The 25,005-nt window shown below is 38.1% G+C and overlaps 1 protein-coding gene across 1 annotated transcript; it reads right to left on the reverse strand.

The window, feature by feature from the left end:
* Window positions 1–513: 513 nt before the first annotated feature.
* LOC139117587 (filaggrin-like) lies at window positions 514–23,680 on the reverse strand. The gene is made up of 13 exons (XM_070680833.1): window positions 23,567–23,680; window positions 13,316–16,058; window positions 9,685–9,741; window positions 8,956–9,024; window positions 8,564–8,674; window positions 8,243–8,350; window positions 7,394–7,522; window positions 6,822–6,920; window positions 5,468–5,590; window positions 4,252–4,338; window positions 2,364–2,964; window positions 2,032–2,153; window positions 514–1,003 (listed from the first exon to the last, which is right to left on the reverse strand). Exons 2-13 carry the CDS (start codon window positions 15,671–15,673, stop codon window positions 962–964), a joined length of 3,906 nt encoding a protein of 1,301 aa, XP_070536934.1. The 5' UTR covers window positions 15,674–16,058; window positions 23,567–23,680; the 3' UTR covers window positions 514–961.
* Window positions 23,681–25,005: the final 1,325 nt, after the last annotated feature.

A 25,005-nucleotide genomic window follows, 5' to 3' on the forward strand; every position in this document is an offset into this window, starting at 1 on the left:
CTTCAAATTTGTTACAACTGTACTGTGACTGGTTTCTATGGAAACTGAAGTCTACAGATATCCAAGGTCAATAACTGAAGGTCAGGTTAAACTTCTGGTATTTCTCTTTTAACTATATAAGTTAACCATTTGTCATCAGACTGCGTACCACGTATATGCTTAAAGAGACTTGATAACAAAATAAAGAACTTGTATGCATACAAAATGTATGCAAAAAGTTGACTTAAAAGTATTCCTAGTTGTAAAATGAAATAAAACACCTTTTCCATGTATTCTTATTTCACAATATTTTTAGGTATGATGGGACTATGTTTACCATTTAAGATTGATACTTCAGACCCTTGGGAAAAAATTGAACAAAAGTGAGTTTCAAACTGAAATGGCTGTAACAGTCTACACATCAAAACTTTGGTGCTCTGCAGCCTAATTTGGAAAATGGTTTGTCTCATTATCCATCAACTTTCAACAAATGAATGTAATATCTAGTTTTTTTATACTGTCAATACATGTCTTCGAGACACAAAATTTTTATGGTAACTAAATGATTCTGCCTTGGTTTATGCAATATTTACTTCAAACACTGATAATCTGTTACCAGAAAGATCTGATGACAGTTTTTGTTCTCTATACCAAATAAATGTGACAGCCTTGAAAGTGACTACTTGACACTGTAACGTGAGCAAAACTAAATACCGTGTATTCTGTGTAATAGATTAAGTAGAGTCAGGCTTGCCAATGAATAAATTTCTGTTTGTTGCATTGTTGTGTCCTTTACAGTTCAAACTGATCAGTGCATACAATTTAAAGTGATATCCTTATCCCAGTGTTGGCCATTCATTGACAAACAGGTTTTCTTTACCACTCAGAAGACTACGGTATTCTACTTTTCTGTTATTAAAAGTTTAACCTGTGCCGGGTGTTTAAAAGTTTCAGTTTTCCTGTCATGTCATGAACAGTCCCATTATCTTGGCCTTTGTCTTTGGTGGGCTTTATTTTCTTCATGCTAAAGCAGAATAAAAAAAAAAAAAGATAAATATCAGAAAATGCACTAAAAGTTGGCTACAGGAATGACTATTTGTACCATATATGAAAACCTGTGCAGGGAGTTGTCCCAGTACACATCGAGGAATGCACACCTGGTTCAGAAAAGAGACATAACATCGCTGCATATACAATTTTATTTGGGTGTTTCAATTTTTAACCCTTTGACAACCACAATATAGAATTATTTTATCAAACATACTGTGAAAACTGCACATTACACAAGCTTGCAAAAATTTTCAGGAACTCAAGGTAATAATTCATCATGGCACTTGAAATTTCAAGGAAGTTCAAGTCAAGTCAAGGTTCACGGCAACAATGTATATAGGATCTTGCCAGAATTATCAGGGACTTGAGGCACAACTATGTAAGGTATTGAAGGGTTCACAGTAAAATATGTACACTAATTGTTTCTCTGGTACCTAACTTTGCATGGTGACTGCAGACTTTTATTCTTGATTTGGAAACTGTGTGGTTGAATGTTTCACAGAGGAACGTTTGAGCAAAGGTTCACGTATTTGCTTTCAAAGCGCACACTGCCATAACTAGTCTGCAGAACTGTAGGATGGGTAGGGCACATTCTTGCATTAAATTCTCTTTTCCTGTCAAGTTCATATTTCACCATCATGTTAAGTTGGTTAAAACTAGTGAGCAATACACGTCCCATATTGTGAACTTTAATGACGATTTGAAGATTTGAAAGTCTCTGAAGACAGATATACTGTAAACATGATTTTTACAAACAGAAGCTGCTATAACATACCCAGCCAAGAGGGTGCAAATACATACTGTCTGGCAGGTAAAGGGTTAAAAAGTGTATTCTCCAACCCAAGAAGAACCTGGATTAACTTAACCCTGATGAATAAACACATACAGATCACAGCTGAATTGCTTTGTGAACTGGCGGTCTACTTTTCCCATAGCTCGTTTTTCCACACCCAGAGCAATATACATCAAGTTGTGTGAGCAAACTAAAGTTTTGATACTCACCAAAAATCTAACACGTCTACAATGAGCTCTTGTTGTACAGTGTTTATTGAATGCTACCTCTACATCACCGTAGTATTGGTTACACAGTGAACAATAAAACCCTGGCTTCACAAACGACTTCCCTATAGAGAAGAAAAAGAAAGTATTATTTTTATTATCACTGTAATAAAAATAGGAAGAAATAACATCAAAGCCTACACATCCAAGTTTCCAAAGGGAAAACAATCAATTTGAAGGTAAACAATCTCTGTCACTACAATCTAGTCATGTTTCCAACACACACAAAAACACAGATATGGACTCTCTGAATCAGCAAATTCGTTTGCACTCACCAACAATTTCTCCTGTGTAACCTTTACTAAAGTCCTCCTCTCTGTATGTCTTGGTTCGACTTCTACTACGTCTCTCTCCTCTCTTCTCCTTTCTTCTATCATCACGTTGTCTCCGATCACTTCGATCATCATGTTGTCTCCGATCGCTCCGGTCATCACGTTGTCTCCGATCACTCCGGTCACGTGAGGGCGCCCTCTCCTCCTGTCTCACTGCACCAGCTTGGTAGCTGTCATGTTTCTGATACAGATTCGGATCTTCTTCGTACTCATAGAGCTCAGTTCCAATTTCATCGTAAGCAAGTAGCATGCTCTCATCATAATCTAACTCTTCCTCTGTGAATTCCCTTTCCATATCACTGATTCCTTCATACACGTACCCTCCTTGCTGATGGCCAACTTCCGGTTCCATTTGTCCATGCGAACTTTGACCCTCGTCAGCTGATGACCTGTGACCTCTACTTGACCTATGAGAGCCCTCCTGCTTGATTGGTAGCATGGTTCTGGCATTGAGGACCATCTTTAGAGACTGGAGGATAGTTGTGATGCAGATTTTCTTGGTGATGTGGTGTGATGTCTCAAAGTGTGCTTGGTCGCACTGTAGCTAAGGAAATAAAATGTTCATAATTTTGATGTTTTGAAGCCACATTCTTCAAGAAATTTGATCCCCTTATCCAATGTGCATGTTTGTATATATGGATAAAGATGTGTATCAGCCATGTGTACCTTGGGAACGTCTGAAGTACCACATAATACAGGTGTTGGATCACTTTTATATGCTTCTACCACAACCACAAACCGCTGAGGGAAATCTAACATCTGGCTATCACAAATCAATTTATTTCCTTTTATAGCTAGGGAAAATGACATACAGAAACTATGGCAGTCACCAAGTTCAGTCTTTGTGAAGTAACATCTTTCAAATACCACAGGAAATTTACCAAATCTGCCTCTACGGTTGGCTTTCCTTGGTATTTTGCATGATTCCTACCAGTGTATGAAATGCTATACTTAACTGCTTTACCAAGTATTTTCCAAATGTTGCTGGCAGATATTTTTTGTAATCCTGTAATCAAAGCCATGGCTGAATTAAGCTGCGCCTCGAAAATGAAATGCTTAAACTTTTGGTCAAACTATCCCCAAGGAATCTTTCAACTATTCTCTTTCAAAGTCAACAATAAAAATCAGGTGTTACCATGCAAATTTTAGTGCTAACGAAACATAATACCAAAGATTTACTGATATTTGAATTCAAAATGGCTGCCATCCCTGTGTTAACTCTATGGGATACATACAATTTTCGATTTTCAAAAAAACTAAGACTGTGAAAGTTTTTCTTTCTCCGAGGGCTTCAAAATGAGCCCCAACATGTGGTAGATCAGAAAAGAATTAGAAAAGTTTGAGTCAAAATATCTGTCTCAGAGTTGCATTCTACGGAATAGACATTCTCACTCTCTAACTTGTACAATATGTTCAGTCTGCAACTTGTGGGGGCTCATTTTGAAACTCATGGAGCAACTAAACTTTTCATTGGCTTCCTCTTGTGAAAACCAGAAAATTAATTTTACCCGACAGAGTTAGTAGCGGCTGTTTTGAATTTCGAGCATCAGAAAATATTGGGTAATTTCTTTCTCCAGTACCAAATTGTGCATGGTGACACCTGATCATTATTCTAGATTTTCAAACTGAAAGAGAACGATTGAAAATTTCCTTTGGGTAAGTTTGAGCAAAAGTTTGCCTTTCAATTTTGAGGCAGCTTGATAGTCCTTTCTGCCCCTGCCAAGTTTTCATGTAAATTGCCAGTCTATGATAATATCAAATTTCAGCTCCACAAGGACACAGAAAAAAGACCTCATCGTTTGTGTTTTATCCTAATTGTTCTGTTCCTTACCGGTGGGCTTGTGTTTAGAATGTCACAGATCAAACACAACCATTTTTTCCGATCACTGGGTCTATATCTCAGCATACGTTCATAATCCTGAAAATCAAAATACACTAAATAAGTTATCCTTTTATATTATCTAATTGAGGATTTTTGCTTTCATTTCTTAAATACTGCATACTTTATAGAATCTGAGTATTTTTGGCCTTTATTCAGTAATCTTTAATTATGAACTAAGTAAGGAAGAAACTATGTCATTAAATCCAGTAAAGTCTGGATTGGGTTGAACTCACAAAGTGTGGCACCTAGTCACCTTGTGAAGATATCACAAATTCAAAATCCTCATCCGTAAAAAGGGTGGTTCAATAACCACACTAAGTTGTTGAAATTTTCTGACTGTAACCCCTCCACATGCTATAGAGTTAATGGAGCAATCGCACATGCATACTCGCGTTTGTACTCCGCACACAAGCTTAACTGAAGCAGAATCAGATCTCTGAAATACTGCAACATAGTCGAGATAGCGGAGTAGACAGATAATTGTACATTATCATATCTGCTTGGAAACAGAACTCTGAGTGTTTTAGTGTTTTCTGTAGTCTGACTGGGGTGAATTTGGTACATTGGTCATATCATTTCTTAATTTACATTTTACATTTCTGTTTATGCAATCAGAGACAGGCTTGATGTATATTTTAAACTGGGCACTTTTCAAATGGTATATGCACAGTAAACATAATAGACACAAATATTCATATAAAGTACCACAGTGCAGAAATTGGAGTGTCCTCACACTTGTAGCCTTTCCAATGCCATATCCTTTGACTCATTTCAGGAGTTTGTTGAGATTTCTGAACTCTCTGTGTCAATTTAAGAAGCATCTTTTGAAATTTCTCAATTCTTTTAGTCAATTTTGACAACTCAGGAGTTTCTCAAAGTTCTTGGACTTCTTTGTGAGATTTCAGGAGAATTTTAGGAAATTTCTGAAAGTCAACATGTGTACTTGATATGTTCAAAGTTTGGACAATCAAAAAGTCCTTCTTGAGTAAATTTCACATCAATTTGGGTTTGAAGATACACGGTAGAAATAAATAGTCACTTACAACTGGCAAAGTGGCAATATCCTCACTATACATTTACACAACCTCAATACAATACACAATGAGTTGGCTCATTTGCAATCAGTATCATAACTATTTTCACAGCAAAGACAGAATGTCACTACCTCAACTTGCATGTCAATTTTCTTCTGGCTATTATTCTCAATAGCTGTCTTGACCATGACAATGACCTCACACATCTGTTTGACTCTCTCATGACGAACACCTGTCAAGTGCGGCTCCAGACTCTATCATGAAGTAGAAATATCAAATTATGTTTGTGCAATATTCTGAACTATGATTAGTAAAGGGAGAACACATGAGACTCCACTTTGTCATTAATTCCAAAAATTGGAAAGGAGTATCTCCTACTAAAACTTGTCATTAAACAACACTGGTATTCTAATTGCACTAAACTAAACACACAAAGTAGCTTTAATCATTTCAAAAATTTTTATCAATATATTCTATTATTACACCTCACGTATTATCCAGGTACTGTGATTGGCTGAGCCTCACTCATGTGATATAGAACAAAATGTGCTAGAACATGGCTTAGGTGATATAGCCCTGTCGCGTGCAGTGATATAGCCCTCTACCACGTTCTGGAATACCGCGTCTTTACTGCGAGTACCACATCATCGCGTATATTTGCTTCGTATTTTCTGTAAAGCAACGGCTTTTGAAAAGGTAATAGAAATTAGCTTGACCTGAAGTACACGACGATGTTTAGTACAATAAACGAGAAAAGCGTTAACAACACTGTGTTGTGTTTTTAGACGATAATACAACTTCATGTAGCATTGGGATCGAGCAACAAATCGAACGTTTCACTGTGGCGAGTCTTGATCGACACTTGACTGCATTCTGAGCAAATTTTTGAAAACAAGTGTTTGGTCGGTGTAATAAAATTAATAACACATGCTAGCATGGGCATCATCACGATTTGTTGCCTGCCCTCGGGCTGTTGCTCATGACGGTAATATTGATGATACCCTCGCCTTCGGCTCGGGCATCATCAATATTACCGTCATGAGCACCATCCCTTGGGCAGGCAACAAATCGTGATCTTGCCCTTGCTGGCGTGTGTTATTATTTAATTATAAAGTAATTTTTGTTCTTTGGCAATACGATTATATTACATTGTAGAATAGAATACATCATTGAAATCAGTCAGCAGTATAAGAACACAATCATTACTGCACCAAATGTGAGTATGACAAACTTAATCACAGGTAATAATGTATGTAAATATGTTTATGGGGTACCAAACACAAAAAGGAAATTATTTTCCTCAGTTATGAATATTAGTACTGATATTCATGAAATAAATGAATACCTTCCTGATGAATTACCTCACAATGTGTGGGGTATGATGTGTCCAACAGGCTTGGTAAGAGCATTCCATTTTGGGCCGGGGAGAGGTGGGCATGTATATTGGACAATATACTAAAATTAACATAGTCTTTGTGCACTTACCTGAGACTCAACATGTTTAACATGAACACTACATATTGGACAGAATGCATTGGACTCTGGCATAGTCTTTGCCTGATTGAGTTTGTCCTCGATTTTCTCCTGTTGAAGATTGGAAAACACATTTGGAAGATTATTGGGATACAAGTTCAGTCAAGGCTGATGTGATGTACCAAGAAATAAGATACTGAGTCAACATTAAGATTTTGTGCACATTAACAAATTTTTACAAAATATTTGTCTGGAATGTTAATGTCTCATATGTGTACTGTAAATGTTAACAAAGTTATTACTATTTAAAATTCTGCAATGCACTATTAACCCTTTGAACCCGGCTCGGACATAAATGTCTGCATGATGTCATAGGGTACCAGGGGGTCAGGGTGCAAAGGGTTAACAGAAAAAGTGACAAATTTGAGAAATGATGAGAATGATTATGGAAATTTATGAAAAACATTTTTCATTTACTAAATACATGTTCAAGATTCTTCATTTTAACCATACTGAAGTCAAGACTGTTATGAGTTGACGAAACTACCTCAATTAGCATTTTTTTAAAATGTTCATATACTTACAGCTCTTCTCAAAGCATCTTGGATCTTGTCTGCATTAGCAAAATCCTCTATGATGTAATTCAGCTGAGCAATCTCATCCAATAATGCTTGCATTATCTGATGTCTTTGACGACCACAGTGCACTGTTAGCTGTAAAGAACACCATAATTTAAACCGTTTCATGCTACTCCCATCATCTGCCATTCTTTAGAGTTTTGTAATTAGCAGTATCAAGCTAAAGACATTTGCAATTAGTTTCCAGGGCTTATGTGCAGTGTCTTGGAAGCTGTTAGCCCATTGGTTGGCGGAAACCCTTACTTCCTATTGAATTGGTATTTCCAAATAGCCAATCAGGTAGACAATAGCCTTACTTAGTTGCTGTAAATAATGGCAATCATACTGTATCTACCAATCAGATTCATCTTTATGAGACACTGCACATTGCCAGACTCCCCATGACACATGACTGTAATGTACCAGAAGCTTTGTACTACATGTAAGCCCGTAACTTAGCATACAGTTGTACATTAGAGTCTTCTAAAGGTCTAAACGTGGCAAGTATCGTGGGACTATGTTGGCTATAATACACAGGATTTCCTGGATTTCATTGATTTGGCATAATGGACCCTGATACCAGTTTATTAACACTCTAAAAATTAATGTAATTTCCACTGACTCTAGGAAGAGACTGAATACACACACACTCAGATAAATGTGATTTCTTGAAACTAACATTTAAAACACTTTATGCATCTATTTAAAATATACTTCTTTGCAATGTCAGCAGTTTCAATTCTGGGTTTAGTCTACACTTGGACTGTCATAAATGATGACAGACTCATAGATACTGAACTTGAATAAATCACTTACTGTCACATTCTTGGAAACCAGTTGATTGCAAATGAGACAAAATCTATCATCATCTTGAAAGTTAAAGATAGATCTCAGTCGTTCTTCAATGGTCAGGAATGGCAAAACCTGCCAAAAACAAACAAACAATAATGTATACATAATTTGCATTGTGTTCATAGACAAAAAATTGTACTTTGAATATATGAAAATACAGGAAAATACAAAGAAATTGTATTTTGAAAATATAAAATACTGGAAATCACATTAAATGTTACATGCAACTTATGAAAATTTATCCTTGGGAAGTTTGTTTGTTAAGAACTGAAATTACCAACATACCAGTTCATCAGAGAGTTGACCGCTACCAGTTTCTGTACTTGGCTTGTCAGAGACATGAGTTGCTGTCGCAGCATCTGTGGTTTCCCTAGAAGCTGTACCTTCTTCAGATTTCTGAAACGAGATAAGGATCAAGTCTATAAGAATTATTTACTCTTTGGTAGAGCGCCCTCCCAAGGTAGACTGGCACTGTGAACCACCGATGTACAAGTATAAACTCTTCAATTACAGCTGCAAAGTTGAGAAAACTGATAGATCAAAAATCAAATAAAGAAATTCACAGATTTGAAAGAATTCTATGCCAAAAGCTACAACTTTCTATGTGAGTCTCCCTGATCAGAAAGCAGCATTGTTCTGAAAAGTAAAAATTTCAATACAAGACTTTACTATCTCACCTTCTTTGGTGATTTTGAACGATTCAGTTTCCTCTTGTGTTCACTTCCTTGTAGATGCTCTACGTAAGTCTGAGAAATAAGAAAGACTTGTGTTACACAAACACTGTATTATATTCATGAAACACAGAAAAGTTCCACTATACAGATATGGTAAAATTTAAATGAGTGTCACATAATGTATGTGTCTGCCAAGAAAATGTATGTTTCAACTTTCAGACGACAAGCCTGAAACTGATATCTGTTAATGCCTCTGTGTACACAGAATCATATATTATGAATATGAGGGTCGTACAAATCGTAGCACGGTGGAAGCAGTGCTTCAATATTAGCTCTTGCAGTAAAAGGCCAACAGCTATAACTTTTGAACTTTTGATGATTTGTTATTTTTCAATGTCAACTACGAAACGTTTCTTGTTCTGTTCCCTGTGCATCCTGAAATACCTACTATTTAGCTTGTCACCATAGCATCTGTACCGGTATGTGTAAAATGCACTGTTGTTGTTGTTGTTGACATTTTAATTCTACGGGTAGTCTGGACCAGACTTCACTTGTCAACAATATCAATGCAGTCTGCACATGTACAGGCTGAGTTGACAAGCTGAATACTTTGTATCTCAACATGTCTTGGGGTAGAGAACAAAAAACTGTAGGTAACACAAAATCCTTCAACAGTCATCAAAGTTATACGTTAAATGTTTATAAGTAAACAATCGTATTCTTCATACTTACAGAGACACTATCAAAGTTCACATCACACACATAACACAGGACTCCCTGCTGCTCACTCTGTTAAAAAAGTTAAAAAAAAGAATTTGTTATTTGCAATTAGACGCAAACTATGCTCTTCCAATGACAAAGCAAAAATAAATGTCTCAATGTTCAATCACAGTAACTGTAATTCAATACACCATGTTGACTGAACAAGTTAAAACTGGATTTTGTATGGACCATGGTACAAACAAAACCATGTGAACAAACATGCACAGAAATAATTGCATTTCCGTACAAGTTGCACACATGGGTTTGTTTCGCTGCCATTACACCACGTCTGCAGAACATCTCTTTATTCCAGAGTAGAATCACGGAACAAAATCTAAAAGTCTCCATTTTCTTTTTGAAGAGCTGCAACCACTTGTTCTATCTGGATGCTTGATTGTAATGATGAGTGACGTACGAACTGGCAATACTGGCATTGAGAAAAGTATCCAGTGGTAACTTTTGGCTATATCTATCTTGTCATCAGACTCGGCAACACTTTTGCTGATAATGTCTTCTATCTGAACTGCGGGGCCGCCATAAACTGACAGTATGCATCAATCATTCTTTCCAATCCAGGACAGCTGGATGGAGTGGAATGCCAGACATCTTGTAACAACATGGTTTCCATGGTGTGAATAGCACACTTCAAGTTTGAAACAGTCCTTGGTTGTTGATTGTGTAAGACATTTACCAGGATGGAAATTTTTGGCACAATCAGTTGCTTGACCTGTCAAGGATGAAGCCGGCTGAACATCAAATGGACATTTCCTTTTGCTGCTCACTAAATGCATGTAACGGAATATTCATTCCACATGGGATCGCATACAGGAGTCTTGTCAACACAGACCACACAAAATATAATGCAAGTAAAAATCACAACAGAACTTCAGTGAACCATCAACTGCTGCTAATGATTTCCAGGCATTTCATATTTGTAGGAATGCACACTCTGAGGACAAAATTTTAACGAAAACCTGACCTGTTGTAAGTTCATATAAAAAAGCGGCTGGCCTTGGTGTTGGTACGGTCTTGACATGAGTTCTATACCTGACAAGCTGACCCACACCAACATATTGCATTTTTGGGACCAATAGTTATTCTGAACTGTGGTCCCTAACATATACATGTAAGTTGTACCTTCTTTCTCATTCCTTGATAGCTGTGGGAACCGAAGTAACTTCCGGCATCGAAAAAGAATGATGCCGACTTGGGCAACTGTGTTCCTGAGTTGATATTAAATATTGTCCACACCAATCAACAAATACATGGTAGGTTCAATTCAAGAATCTCCATGTATCTCACATTACTATGTGGTCACAGCAGATCTGAGGCACATTTAGGTAGACCATCCAAGCTATGTGAACTCCAGTGACAAGTTACAGGAATCTGCTACTTAATTTTTCACTCTTCAGAACTAGACCTACCAAGTTGTGAAACTGTTTGTTCCTACATGCATACCCATGACACTGATAAAACAGCTTCATATTGAACAGTCACACATGGATATATTCGATAGCTCAGCTTGTTTTTGAGCACAGCAACTCCTACACTTCAGGACTGCAGATATTGCATGTACCAGTACCAGATCTGAGCTTCTGATTCGGATTTGAAGGTGATGTTTAACTTCAGGGTCACATTTCAGGAAGAATACCCCTCATATGCACAGTACAAGATAATGAACATCTGTGGAGGCTCTGTGAAAAATATCTATGTTCACCTATTTTGTTTCCAATGTCAAATTTACTTTTCGGTTGAAGTAAGTCTTTTGACAGAATGTTTAAACACATTAATTCACCCTGACATAGTGTTTTTTCTTTTGTTATTTCAAAGATGCATCAAGCAAAATTACTGACAATAGTCCTTGGCAAAATTATCAACGGTTGTACTATCACATATGTAGGAAAAATATTGATACAGGGAATATAGATCACCAATGGCAGACTATATTGCTCCATATTAAAGTCAAAATGCTTTTGGCCAGATGCATGTATAGACACCAGCTAGATGTTTTCAAGGAATGTCCTTATGATAATCTGAACACAGAATATATTGTGCCGACTGTAAGTGCTGCTTCATTTGCCTCAAAAACGACACTTCTGGATGAACACATGAAGGATCATGGATGATAGTTTTCATGAAGTTCAAGAGTGAAGTAAAATTGACAACATGGATACATGTTATATCATGAAAATTCACTCCAGGCAATTAATAGAGTCCCAGTTCACAAATCATGAGTATCAAAACCAGCAGTTGAAGCAGTCCGTCATTCCTATGAAAACTGATATACTACCGGTACATGTAGCTAGGGAGATTCTGTAAACTGAACAAACATAAAAATTCAATTTTTGAACATCTACATGTATTCAAACTGAACAAATTGTTGAAATACATCCATAAAAGTCAGTTAAAGCACCATCGTATGCAGACATCCATTTACTGCCACTTTGTTAGACTGGTGAAGAACACATCTATAGAAGTGCCTTCATTGGTGTAAAAGGTCAAATTTGAGATGTTGACAGATCTTCATCATCAGCACTGCAAGCACAGGGTAATGCACTCAAGTTGACTTGTTTCGGGGAAGGCAACAGAACATAAATTTGATCTTGGATTTCATCCTGAAGCATCATTACACTGCACTTCATCTCTTTTGCTGTGGATCTTTTCACAAACAAAACCAGTTACGTCAACCATTTCCTTTGAAGTAAGCCCTCCTTGGTACATGTATGGGGCCATTCCATTTCCAATACAGTACGAATTGTAGCGTGATTGATGCAAAATCCGAACTAATTAATTGTCCTGTAGGCCATACCCTGCTTCACACCATGTCGTTACATTGCAAATATTCAAGGTGTATGTACACACATACTGGTATGTAAGTAACTTACTTTTGACAAAAATGACACCATTTCGACAGAAAAACTCATGTAGCATCTTAGAAACTGTAAACATCATTGTTGCATATTTCACAAGCATCACTGGTGTCACAATTTAATTAACAATTATCATTTGTCATTCAAATCATGGCTGCAATCATGCACAGCTGACAGAACAAGCGCTGTATTTGATAAATCTGATTTGACAACACAAATGATAATGATATTTTTCACCATATTACTATGTCACAGTGTACTACCAGTGTAGGTACTAGCAGTTTCACATTAACTCTTGGGAAGGAAGTTTTTTAATACATGGATACTAGCACAGTACATACAGGCATTCATAATTGAAAAGTTTGCAAGCTGATTGCTGTAGTCAGTGACCCCAAATCAATCATGGCAATTTATGTCACCTTCATTTTTCAAATTTCTTGGTTTTGAAATTCCAGACCTAAGAAACTGCTTATTCTGGAACAAACTCTTCAAATGAATTATCATCGCAAACGTTCTTTAGGAATTTGATGTACCGTACGTACCAGCATATGCTGTATACCAGTACAACTACGTCTTGGTATTCCACACTTCTTCACACATACTATTGAACCTCTCCACAAATGCTATAGATACCTGACATTTTTGGCACATTCACGCCCATAAAATACTTAGAATTAGTCAATCTGTCACATCTGGTGTTCTGATAAGGAAAATGATAAAAGTAACCATACCGTTGAATTTTGTGTCCTCTCTCTTCTCTTTCTCCTTTTCCAAGCGGACGATTTTTTCCCTTCTTTGGTAGGACTACCAGCTGCTTGTCTTGATTCTGAATGTGTGCTGTCCTTGCCCCTTGTGCCAGACTTACTGCTGGAAGCTTGGCCTGTTGAATGCCTGCTCCCAGATGCCTTGACGGTATTGTCAGAAACACTTGGTGGAAAACTGGCAGTGTAGTCACGTGGTCTGGAGGAATCTTCTGGATGTAATTGTGATTTATGTTTATCCTGTCTGCCATATGAATCACTGTGACCTTTGTCCTGTCTACTAAATGAACCATCATGACCCTTGTCCTGTCTGCTGAATGAATCATCATGACCTTGGCCATGTCTGCCAAATGAGTCACCACGACCCTTGTCCTCTCTGCCAAATGAATCATTATGACCTTGGCCATGTCTGCCAAATGAGTCTCCACGAACTTTGTCTTGTCTTCCAAATGAATCACCATGACCTTTGTCCTGTCTGCCAATCGAGTCACCACGACCTTTGTCTTGTCTTCCAAATGAATCATCATGACCTTGGCCATGTCTTCCAAATGAATCCCCACGACCTTGGTCCTGCCTGCCAAATGAGTCACCATGGTCATAATCTACTGCCTTTGTAGAAGTCTGCATTCTTTTCGGTGGAGACCGATCACCATATCTATTCTGAGATTCCATTTGATCTATTTGCTGTGACAAACCTTTATACATCTCCCTGTACTTGACTGTCAAGGTTTGATCAATATTCTCAGACATTCTGTCTTCAATGATCTTCCTCATACTCAATGCTGCTTCGAGTTCACGGCCAGGTTCACTGAGAGGAACCGTGTCAATCTCGGAATACTGCTGATGGTCAACTTGTCTCATGCTTTGATAGGCAGCACCTTCATCCAATCTCCTTGGGTCAGCGCCTACATGATCAGGGCCTCTTCGTAAATAACCACCTACAGCTTGTGAGCTTTGGGAACCAACTTGAGCTTGTATAGTTGACAGCATGTCTTTTATCGTTGACAGCTGGGAAGCTGCAGCCATGCCAGTGTATTCTGCTGAGAGGCTCTTCTGGATGTTGTCTATTTGTCTCTTAATTATTTCAACTTGTGAAAATGGTGGTTCCGTGCATTGGGCTTGAAGAGGATCTGATATGGGAAAGTCTCCTCTTTGCTGCAATCTGTCATCTAATCTCTTCTCTTCTTGCATCTGATACTGTGGTACCTCATCTATACGTGGCCGTTTATGGGGTACATCAGGCATTTCATAATGCCCACCAGGTTTTCCTAACCTACTCGATTCTTCAGACTGATCAGGAACTCTCCCGAAGCTACCGGTAGACCCCTGCTGTTTGTGTGGTTTGCTCTCATCAAAATAGTTTAATCTTGATGACTCATTCCTGTGTCTGAATGACTCTTCATACACACCGCCATCTGCACCGTAAGATTGCTTGTATCCAGCTTGACGTCCAGGCTCCTCATACATGCCTGCACTATCTCTTTCGTATGACCGTTTTTTCCCACTTTGACGTCCTGGCTCCTCATGTGTACTTGGCTTGCCTTTCTCATACAACTCCACTCGCCTGGAAGACTGCATAGGCTCGACAAACCTAGATCCTTCACCACCCTCAACGTACAAGTCATCATACCTTGACGACTCTTCACGAGCATCACCGGATTTGGCATACCTTGAAGACTTCTCTGTTGATCTAGAGTGACCACCCTCCTCTGCCCTTGGGTTGTACAATTCAACAATTCTCTTGTTAGCAAACAGATCCTGTTTACCTTCAGAAGGCTTATCATGATGTCTGAAGGAGTCTGGCATTCCGGACGATTTCCCGTAATTTGAAAGCTGCTTTCTATTTTCTTCTTCAATGCATCTGGTTGAGTCCTGGTGTGTACTTTGGGTTTGGTTTGGCGATCTATCACGAGCATGCTGAGAATCTCTCCCTTTCCTCGATGACCGATTTCCATGCTGCGACATCTCATCTCGGCCTCCATACTTCTTTGAAGAATCTTTCCCTCTATCATGATATCTTTCATCTTTAGGAGCCTGGTATGCAGTACCTTGAAGCCTGTCAAATACACTGGATGGGGCATTTCTACTCTGCATATCATCTTCTCCTACATGTACATGTAGTACAACCTGCCTTCCTTGGTGTTCTCCATATCCAAATGACTCCCTTCCAAGATCTTGTTCCATGCTGTATTGGGGAAACTTCACATCAAGTCTTTCTGATCCATAGTCAGGCCTCTGTCTATCATGAAAGCTTCCTGTCTGTTGATACTGTGGCTGAGCTGCTTGCTGTTGGTAGTTCTGCGGTTGAGATTGTTGGTGATACTGCATCTGAGTAGTGTCCTGTGGTGATACTGCATCTGAGTAGTGTCCTGATGGTGCTGCATCATTGGCTGCATTTGGTGTTGTTGCTGCTGATACTGCAACTGTGGATTTGGCTGCTGAAACTGATATTGGTTGACCTGTTGCTGGACGATCTGCTGGTGTGCCTGTTCCTGCATAGCTTGATTTGGGTACTGTGACGCAGGGTACTGCATTGCAGAACTATTATCTGCTGCCTGGTTTTGGCCAAAGCCAACACTGTCCATTGGCCCACCACCACCACCGCCATACTGTTGTGGTTGAAATTGCTGACCATAAGTATTACCGATGCCTTGATGCCCAGCTGGGCCCTGGTTGGGCCATGGAGATTCTTGTCTAAAGGAAGTCTGATGACCTACAGTGTGAGGGAAAAGATGATGAAATGGAATATACATGCAAAAGCATATCATTCAAGTGAAACGACATATGAGAACCGAGAAGCACGAACTTACATACCGGTACAGTACATTTACCACTTTGCAGCAGATACCTGAATACGACTGATGTGGTATACTGAACACTATATGCTGGAAAATGAGTCTGAGTATGTGATTTGATTATCATGGACACTTCTTTTGTTTTACCAACACTCTAATCTTCAGCACTTTGTCAATTTAGCACACAAAATCACTGATGAGGAAACTTAGTGGTGACTGGGAAATCATCTACATGCTACCATTGCTTGTCTTTGCAGAAATTAGAGGGGATATCAGTTATACAATGTAACATAGGTTATAGAATTTCAAAATGTTACGTTTGTCAGCTGCTTCCTGGTGGTCTGGCAAAATTCCAAAAAGGTATGATGATGGATATGTTCAATCTGTCAAATACAAACATACTGCACTTACATCAATAGCATCAATAGATCAATACCTACCTTTATTATTAAGCAGCATAATGAGATTGAGTGGGTGTGTTGGCAATATTTATGCTGTATAACATGAGACTCACAGATACATGTAAATGTATGTATGAGAATTTGTATAGCCTGCAGTCACCTCAATAGTAAATTACTTTTTAAACAACAATAATTCTTTTGGTTAGCAGTACAATGCTACCGTCTTTTTTCAGTGCGCAACTTTTCAAAATGTCAGTTTTAAACGTTGCTGTAACTGTCAAACTTGAATTTACATATTTGGTGACTTGACTTGATCAGATTCAGAATGTTGTAACATTCAATGTATTTACTAAAAGGTTGACCTTCGCTTCTAACACACCTGTATAAATACTGCTTTTCTGTATACTAACAGATAGTTTTGCAACTTCTAAGGACTTGTTGTCACATAGACAGTAGAGAAACATCTCTACTGTCTATGGTTGTCACAACATCAATATCGACGAAAAAACTTGCCTGTAATTTGTTAGAAAGTTGTTCTGAAAGCTCTTGCACAGATTATACCTATTACTGTATGGTACACACTCCCTAAACCCTGTGACCACAATGATTTGGCCCTTTTGTAAAATTTTCTATGACAAAGTTGGACCTCTACATGGGGAAATGGGTTGAAAGGTTAACATCAATATAGACAATAACTCGGAGTCTCTGATGATGTGTCTATCTGTTGATGTCTCTGCCAACATGACAACACAGATGACGGTAGTTTACAATTGTCATTAAAATTACATCTTGAATCCATTCTTGCACTGCAGATCACCATCATCCTCACTTGTACTTCAATCTATGGTGCATACATGGTGTACGAGATAATGTTGTACGTGTTAATGTACTTTCTCCACATCTCCAGCAAGAGCTTTGAACACCGCAAAAATAGAGGAGTCATGGGACAACACTTTAGCTTTTTGGATACAGCTTCTACACTTCAATGTTAGATCCACTCAGGTAGAATGAGGTGTTTGTCAAATGTAACATTTTCCATGACAATTCTCTTCTTTGATCATACATTGTAAACTCCATACAGTACGCAACATGTAAGATGCTATTGATGACTGCAACTTTCGGTCAAACGAGATTTGAACAGAATTAGATACACATATATGGTATATCACTGGTATAGGCACGTACGAGTAGAAATAGTACATGGATAATTAGGGCCAGTGTTCTCATTCATATGTGTTCACCTCCATTTGAAGTATTAAGTAACAGTTGCGCAATACACTGTCCATCTTCTGTGTATGCTGTGTCTTGGTGTGTGTACTTGCAGCGATCAAAATACATAGAGTTTTCATTTCAACTCTATTAGCAACAGTTCATGGTCCTGGATTGCAAACTTGTGAACTCTTTTATACCATATTGTGAATTCTTCTTCCGAACTGGAGAAAGAAATGGCAGAAATATTCATACTATTTTCTCCCACTGCTGTAATGTAAATAAAACTTCTAACTTCGTTCTTTCAGTCTTCAACTTTGACGCTTTGTTTCTCCTGACATCAATGAATACCGTAGTGATAAACCTGTGTTGTTGTATATTGTAACACTGTCACTCTGTACCAGTGCATTAATATCCCTTGTACCACAGATGTCACAGCCAAGGCAGAAAGTGAATGACCTTGCAAACTTCATGTACTACCAGTGCATAGTTTTCATGGTAGAAATTGAGATTGAAAAGCTCATTGTTTACTTAAGGCATGGAGATTAATAAAAGTGACTGGTTGGCAAAATTTGCAAATTTTCATTTGTTATTTCAATGCCCCATGTACTTGTAACAGGTACTGTACATGACATGTACATGTACAGTACCTGTTAATTTTGAAATAAACAGTACTTGTACAATTATCAAGGAAACATTTGCAGTCTGACAAATCAGCATTTCAAAAACTTTAGTAGTTGGCGCTTGCATTTTGTGTATATGAAAATAAGTAAAATGTCAAGATGTGGCCCTTTTAAATAGTAATACATGTAGTTTGACAGCAATTTTATTTTGTTTTAGTGTTTTCATTTCAAAAGTATGTGACATGAAGAAGCAAGTCTTCCAGGGCATACAGTACTATAAAATGAATGGAAAAATGATGCAACAGAAAGGAAAGGTGTTCATTCAGCTGTACATGATCTGGATAAATCATGCTGATACATGTATCTTGGTTGCATTTATCTTCATGGCCTACTAGCACAGTGACTTTACTGCTAAACTGTAAAATTACAATACCAATACCATCTTCTTTCTTCTACTGATCATGTACTTGTACACCAGGATTTGCTGGCACTGGTAGTTAATTTTCCTGGTAATTAAGGGTAAAAATTTTCATCAACTTCACATTATATATTCAGCTCAATGTGATCGATATTCTGAGTCTTGATTTTGGTTCAAGTCAAGTGATTTAAATCTGCCAGCCACAGCACGACATCGTAGGAAATTTTATCCACTCAAATCTTCTTTTACAAGTCCATAGCGATGTATGGTTCTCATTTCAAAGGTGGTGCATCATAGACTTTGGTTCAAAGCAATCGTGGGGTCCTTGTGCTCTTCATGTGACTTTACTGTTAGTAGTTGCTGAACTATCATCATCTTCAAAATGACCTCTTCAGATCAGCACCAACTGTTCCACTTTGCTGTGTTGTTACAATTCTGTCTTCGTCTGTTAGGCAATCATATAAGAGTAACTACTACTAGTCACAGAGTTTGTGACCAATTAACATCATACAACATCAACAACAGTTTTTGTAACTTTTTTCCATACCGGTACATTTGTGTACATCCAACAAAAGTATAAACCTGAAGACATGTGTAACTTTGATTGTTCATGGAACTGTTACAGACATCCCCTGTGCCACTATCCACCATACTATGTATGTTGTTGTCTTCATTGAACTGCAAACAAATAGCATATGTCACCGTCATTGTTGAACTGAAAGCTTCACTTTTGCGGTTCCACCAGTCAAGCACTGCATCAGGACACTGTACTGTGCTGTGTCTTCACTGAAGGTTGTGTTATCAGGATTCAATTTGGACTCTTCGAGTTATACCGGTAGGTATTATGTTGACAATGCACACAGATACATGGCAATTTCAGCAACTCTTACAAATGTATAGATGTTGTAGCTGGTTCTTAAGAAGCAGACCACTACCTCCTTTTAATGAACCTTTCAGCAGACCTCTTTATTTTTTCAATAATCTACACAGGATGCATCATAAACTCATTAATTACACCATTCACTGTCTCTTCTTTTACAGGTTTTTCAGGTTGACCATTTACACTTACATGTTCACCACACACCTCTTTTCTAATTTACGAACAGAACATGTTGATAAGCCAGACATTAAAGTTGCCGACTCATTTTATTATTTGTTCTATATTCGTGTGTGATTGGTCAATGTTGTCTTTATCAGCAGTCAATTGCCTTTCTGTTCACTTAAAATAGGTCACCTGTATTCTGGCAACTACTGATCCGTTTCTGCCAAGACCATACCCCTGGTATGTTTTTCTTGCAAATTAGAGATACATCTTTCCTAAGACCTGAGAGACTATCATGTTTTTCTTCCAAGTGATTAAATGAGTCGGCAACTTGAATGTCTGGCTTATCAACACATTCTGTGTGTACTTTCAAAGAAAACATGTGTGATGAACATGCAAGTGTAAACAGTCACCCTGAAAGACCTGTAAGTCTATGCAAATCTTTATATGAAAACTATAAGATCATTCAACAACTTACATTATTTTGAACTTTTTTGAATGACCAACTGTCCTTGCTGAGCTAAATGTACAGAATTTAGACAGTTCTTCCCACATACATGATACATTATACAAAACAAATTTATGAAATTTTCAAGAAAGTCTTGATGAATAATCAAACAACATGTACAAATGTACATGTATAATTTTACACTGTACCTTCATGTTATGAATAAATGTGAATATTCACATATTACAAAACTTTAGTAATAACCATTCAAGATGATGCCTGAAGTTCACTGACAATAAATCATTTCTGCACTAGCAATGTCTGTTGATCATTCAAAAAAGTTGGGAATGAGCTTTTGATGTCATTATAAATCAAACAGGCATTCTACAAAATAGCCATCAGAAGTGATAGAGACTTTTACAGCAGTGCCAAATTACTTATTGTCAAATAGAAATAAGCAACATCAAGACATTGTCCATAAGCTAATGATTTGACATGTACATAGGGTATGAATAGAGTTCAGTGCAGACAGTAACAAAAAACATGTGAAAGAATGCCAAAATGTCTAAGTGATGGTCATTTTGTACTCCATTGAACACTTACGCATGGTCAGCATGCTTATAATCAGCGCTTCAAAATTCATTTTTGACAAAGAATCATCTAAATGAAGTAATCAGGTTTATGAGATTTTGCAGTTAAAATGGTAGAACGCACCTCGGGGACAGACATTCGGACTCTCAAACTTTTACAGTTCTTTTCTGATATACCACATGTGGGGGTTCATTTTAAAGCTCTTGGTGAAAGAAAACTTTTCACCGGCTTAGTTTTTTGAAATTCGAAAATTTTTATTTTTCGCCATAGAGTTAACACAGGGATGGCGGCCATTTTGAATTTCTAATATCGGTAAATCTTGGGTTATTTGTTTCTCTACAGTGTTCGCGGTGACTTTTTTCTCCTCGCGTACGGCATACGCATTACTCTGCTAAAATTGCGTAATGGCTGGATTTGAGTGCGTAATTTCACTTCCGCACTCGATTGATGAAAAAACTGACTGCAAAATACAATGCCGTTGAATAAACCTACACTACATATTCGGATTGTACGATGTAGCATTATTTTAATGAAAACAGTTTAACGAACAACTTGAACAATGTTGAAACGTAACAGCGAAGGGTATACATGCGACCGTCAAAACACATCGGGCAACCCAAAAGTTAGAGTTAAGGCAGCTTATCGAGACACTTCTGCAGTGTTCAAAATTTATCAGGATTCCGACGAGCTCTACCGATGAATCATTTTTTGACGGACTCAGATTTGTCTGCTTCGATGCCATGCTGCATGTGTGCTTGATCAAAATTTGGGAACAGCGAGACGCGATGATCGTGCAGGGTTGGCATTTATATAATTTGTCGCAACATTTCTGTCAATCACTCACTTTGTGTCATAAGTTTCAGAAACTATCGCTCGCCTGAAAATTAGCAACGTAATTCATAGGCACAGCTGACATAATAACGTGCCTGTGAACTACGATGCCGATTTTTCAGACAACGCCCAGAGAATCCGAAACTTTCCACACAAAATGAGTGATTGACAGAAATGTGTTGCAACAAATTTCGTCTGGTTGTCGCTTAGGTCAGTCGTGGGGAGTGCTTTCGGAAACATTTTACTGTTTAATCCTTTGCGTACAGAAAACGCATAACAATGAAAAAAATGCGTAGAGAGTCAATTTCAATGCGTAAATACGCACGATTTTTGCGTAAACGCGAACTCTGCTCTAGTACCAAAATTTGCACGGTGACCCCCTATTTTTATTCTTGATTTTGGAAGAGAATGATTGAAAGATTCCTTGAGGAAAGTTAGAGAAAAAGTTTAAGTCTTTCACTTCGAGGTGCATATTACCTTAAAATGGTAAAGTATGTTGTAAACTTCATAGAGAAATGTTGGAACAGCTCTGTTACCTGCTCCAAAGTTGTTGCATTTCAACAGGAAAAACTGACATTGCCTCAACATTCTCTAATAACCTGCCAAATCTGCGTGTATGTAGCATAGTAACTTACCCATGCCTTAATTGTCATGAGCGGATCATTCTACAACATGAACAAGGGCAAGGTATATCCAAGTCGTGCATTTTGGCAGAGCAGTGCTAACCAAATCTACCGGTACATGTATCATGTGGGGGAAAGGGATCTCAAAAGGCAATAAAGGGATTATAACAGTTTAAACAATAGAATTTGATGGGGATTAAGTCAGCTGTGACTCCTTCTTGCTTTTAAAATCTATCTTCATGGTGTAACCATATACCCTAACACCTTGAATTTCTGATGCTCCCTATACAGACAGTCATAATTTGAAAGAGGCAGCTGAGGTCATCAGCAAATCTAAAAGTAAATTGACCAACTTGATAAATATTTCAATGGAAAACAAAGGGCTGACACCATGTAAATTATACCACATGTCAACAAGGACTGATGCAAAAACAAGGGATCGAGGAATGCCCCTTTATAATTCACATTAAATGAATGGTGGCTATTGGAGAAATTCACCATAATTAGGGATATAATGGCTTGAAAATTAAAATAAGATAATTTTATACTGTATTCTGATGTGGATGCTAGAACATCAAAAAGGTCTCTACATCAATAATAAGCCCTGCAAAGCAGCAGCATGGAGGTCTTTTCTCACTTGCATAGCAGCAGTAAAGATTCATGCGATGGGAACTTTAATAAAAGCCACTGCCCCGTCTAGTTCTCAGATTCAAAACAACCCTTCCTTTATAAAAAATATGATACGTTCATTAGCCCTCGTTCTACAGGACATGGCAGGAGTTCAGTCAACTGTAGTCTGTAAATGTACGCACTGATGATTGGGGTACATTGCTGCATGCGAGATTCTGTAAATATTCAGGGTCCAAGTTATACGGTACAGGTATATACAGTGAGTGTAGCGCGCGTGCATTAGCAGGTGTTTTCTTCCGGCATTCATGTTTCGACAGAGAGCAGAATTCGTGCAAACAAAAATCAGCGATCTTAAACGTATCGGTGCACATGAGCTATATTGCTGCGATAATAGCCCCACTACCCCTTCAGTTGCCCAAATACCTACTCACCAGCAGAAAGGGGTAAGTGGGCGGGCGGCATCTGCCATGTCACTGTCAGGACAGTTGTTTGTTGTGATAGGGCTGGATCTCAGCAATTACACCTCAAAATGGGCATTCATTAAGCTAGCTTTGTTTAATACGCTTCTAACATTCATAATAATTTGGTACTGTATTGCTGTTTAATTTACCTCCTGGATATCTCTCTCTGCTTTGGTAATTGGGCACAAATTCAACGCTGCCACGAGCCTTTCCTTCTGATCGCTGACGCCGAGACGCCATCTTGAAGATACAGCAATCAAAGTTGTGTTTGGTTGTTCAATTTCTCCAATGATAAGGCAGGGATCCGGTGGCGGCGCTCTCACCACATCAGCGGTTGGCATTGTTACTGAACGCGTTACGACATTATAGAGTTTCTTCAATATTATGCAGTGCAACCGTCGCCTATGACCTTTAGGTATAGTATGACAGTATAAATCGCCCGTTCCCCATGTCATAGACCCACAACTGTGCGATGTATACCTAATCACAAGCGTACGAGCATTGTGTAAAGTTTCCAGGGCAAAGGAAACGAAACTGTGCATTCAGGATGAAAAGTGTGAAGATGCAGCTCATGATCCGTTTTATTATTATTCTTTTATTTCAGGTCATCGAATACCCATAGTTAACATAAAAACTGAAAAAATTTGAACACCAGGAAATATACCTGTACATGATACAGTTAGTTCGAAAGGAAGTACGAACCAGTTGATGCAACAAGGAATTAAAGTTCTACCAAATAGACGTTCGCCAAAGTTAAAAAGCCACTTGCGCTGGAGTGATGCGAATTTTGAAATATTCTTTTGTACAGAAGTATTGCTAATACTGCAGACACCTTCTGGGGTGAAAGACAGTAGGCCTATACGCATCGAATTATTGTAAGCCACTTTCATAATATTTATCTGCTTTGCACTGTAATCACTACAACCGTGATTACAGTGCGATACATGTCATACGAGAAGCATCTAACAAGAACGTTTTGACTGCATGACAACATCAGAGGATCTCAAGAAATACACATGCATCGCCTTGCTCTTGGCATTCCCAATACATCATCAGTTCAATTTGCTTTTAACTACTTAACACAGAAAGCACAGGAAACCCGGATCTCGTTTCAGCTTTCCTATAAATTTATTCTGTGAAAGACTCAAAAGCATTATTCGCGTTTGACAAAAATAGTTTGTTCGAAGCTTTTTAAAATATTCTACAAGATTTTGTCTTTCACAATTTTGAATTACAAGTCCACGCAAAAGGAAACATTTTGAGACATATTACGTTGGGATCGTAATGCTTCGAGCAAGTGAAGCTGAGACGCCAAGTTGTCGTTCGCAAGTACCATTTTAGATTTTCATTGCTAATCGGAGACGATGAGGACTCATCTCCCAAATCTCCACAGCACTCTCAGCTCTGCTCTACTCTACTCTTGTAGAATGATGCAAAAAAAACAAAGAAAGCGGAAAGTTTCAATCTACTTTAAAGTGGGAACAATCGTTAAAAACAAGGCAGCGTACGAATTAAAATACGCTTAAAATACATACTATGCATGCGGCGTTATCATCTTCTTACTCAAAGCATTTTTCCCGCTTTTAAA

The sequence above is a fragment of the Ptychodera flava genome, chromosome 2 (genome assembly GCF_041260155.1).
Source record: "Ptychodera flava strain L36383 chromosome 2, AS_Pfla_20210202, whole genome shotgun sequence".
Lineage (NCBI taxonomy): Eukaryota > Metazoa > Hemichordata > Enteropneusta > Ptychoderidae > Ptychodera > Ptychodera flava.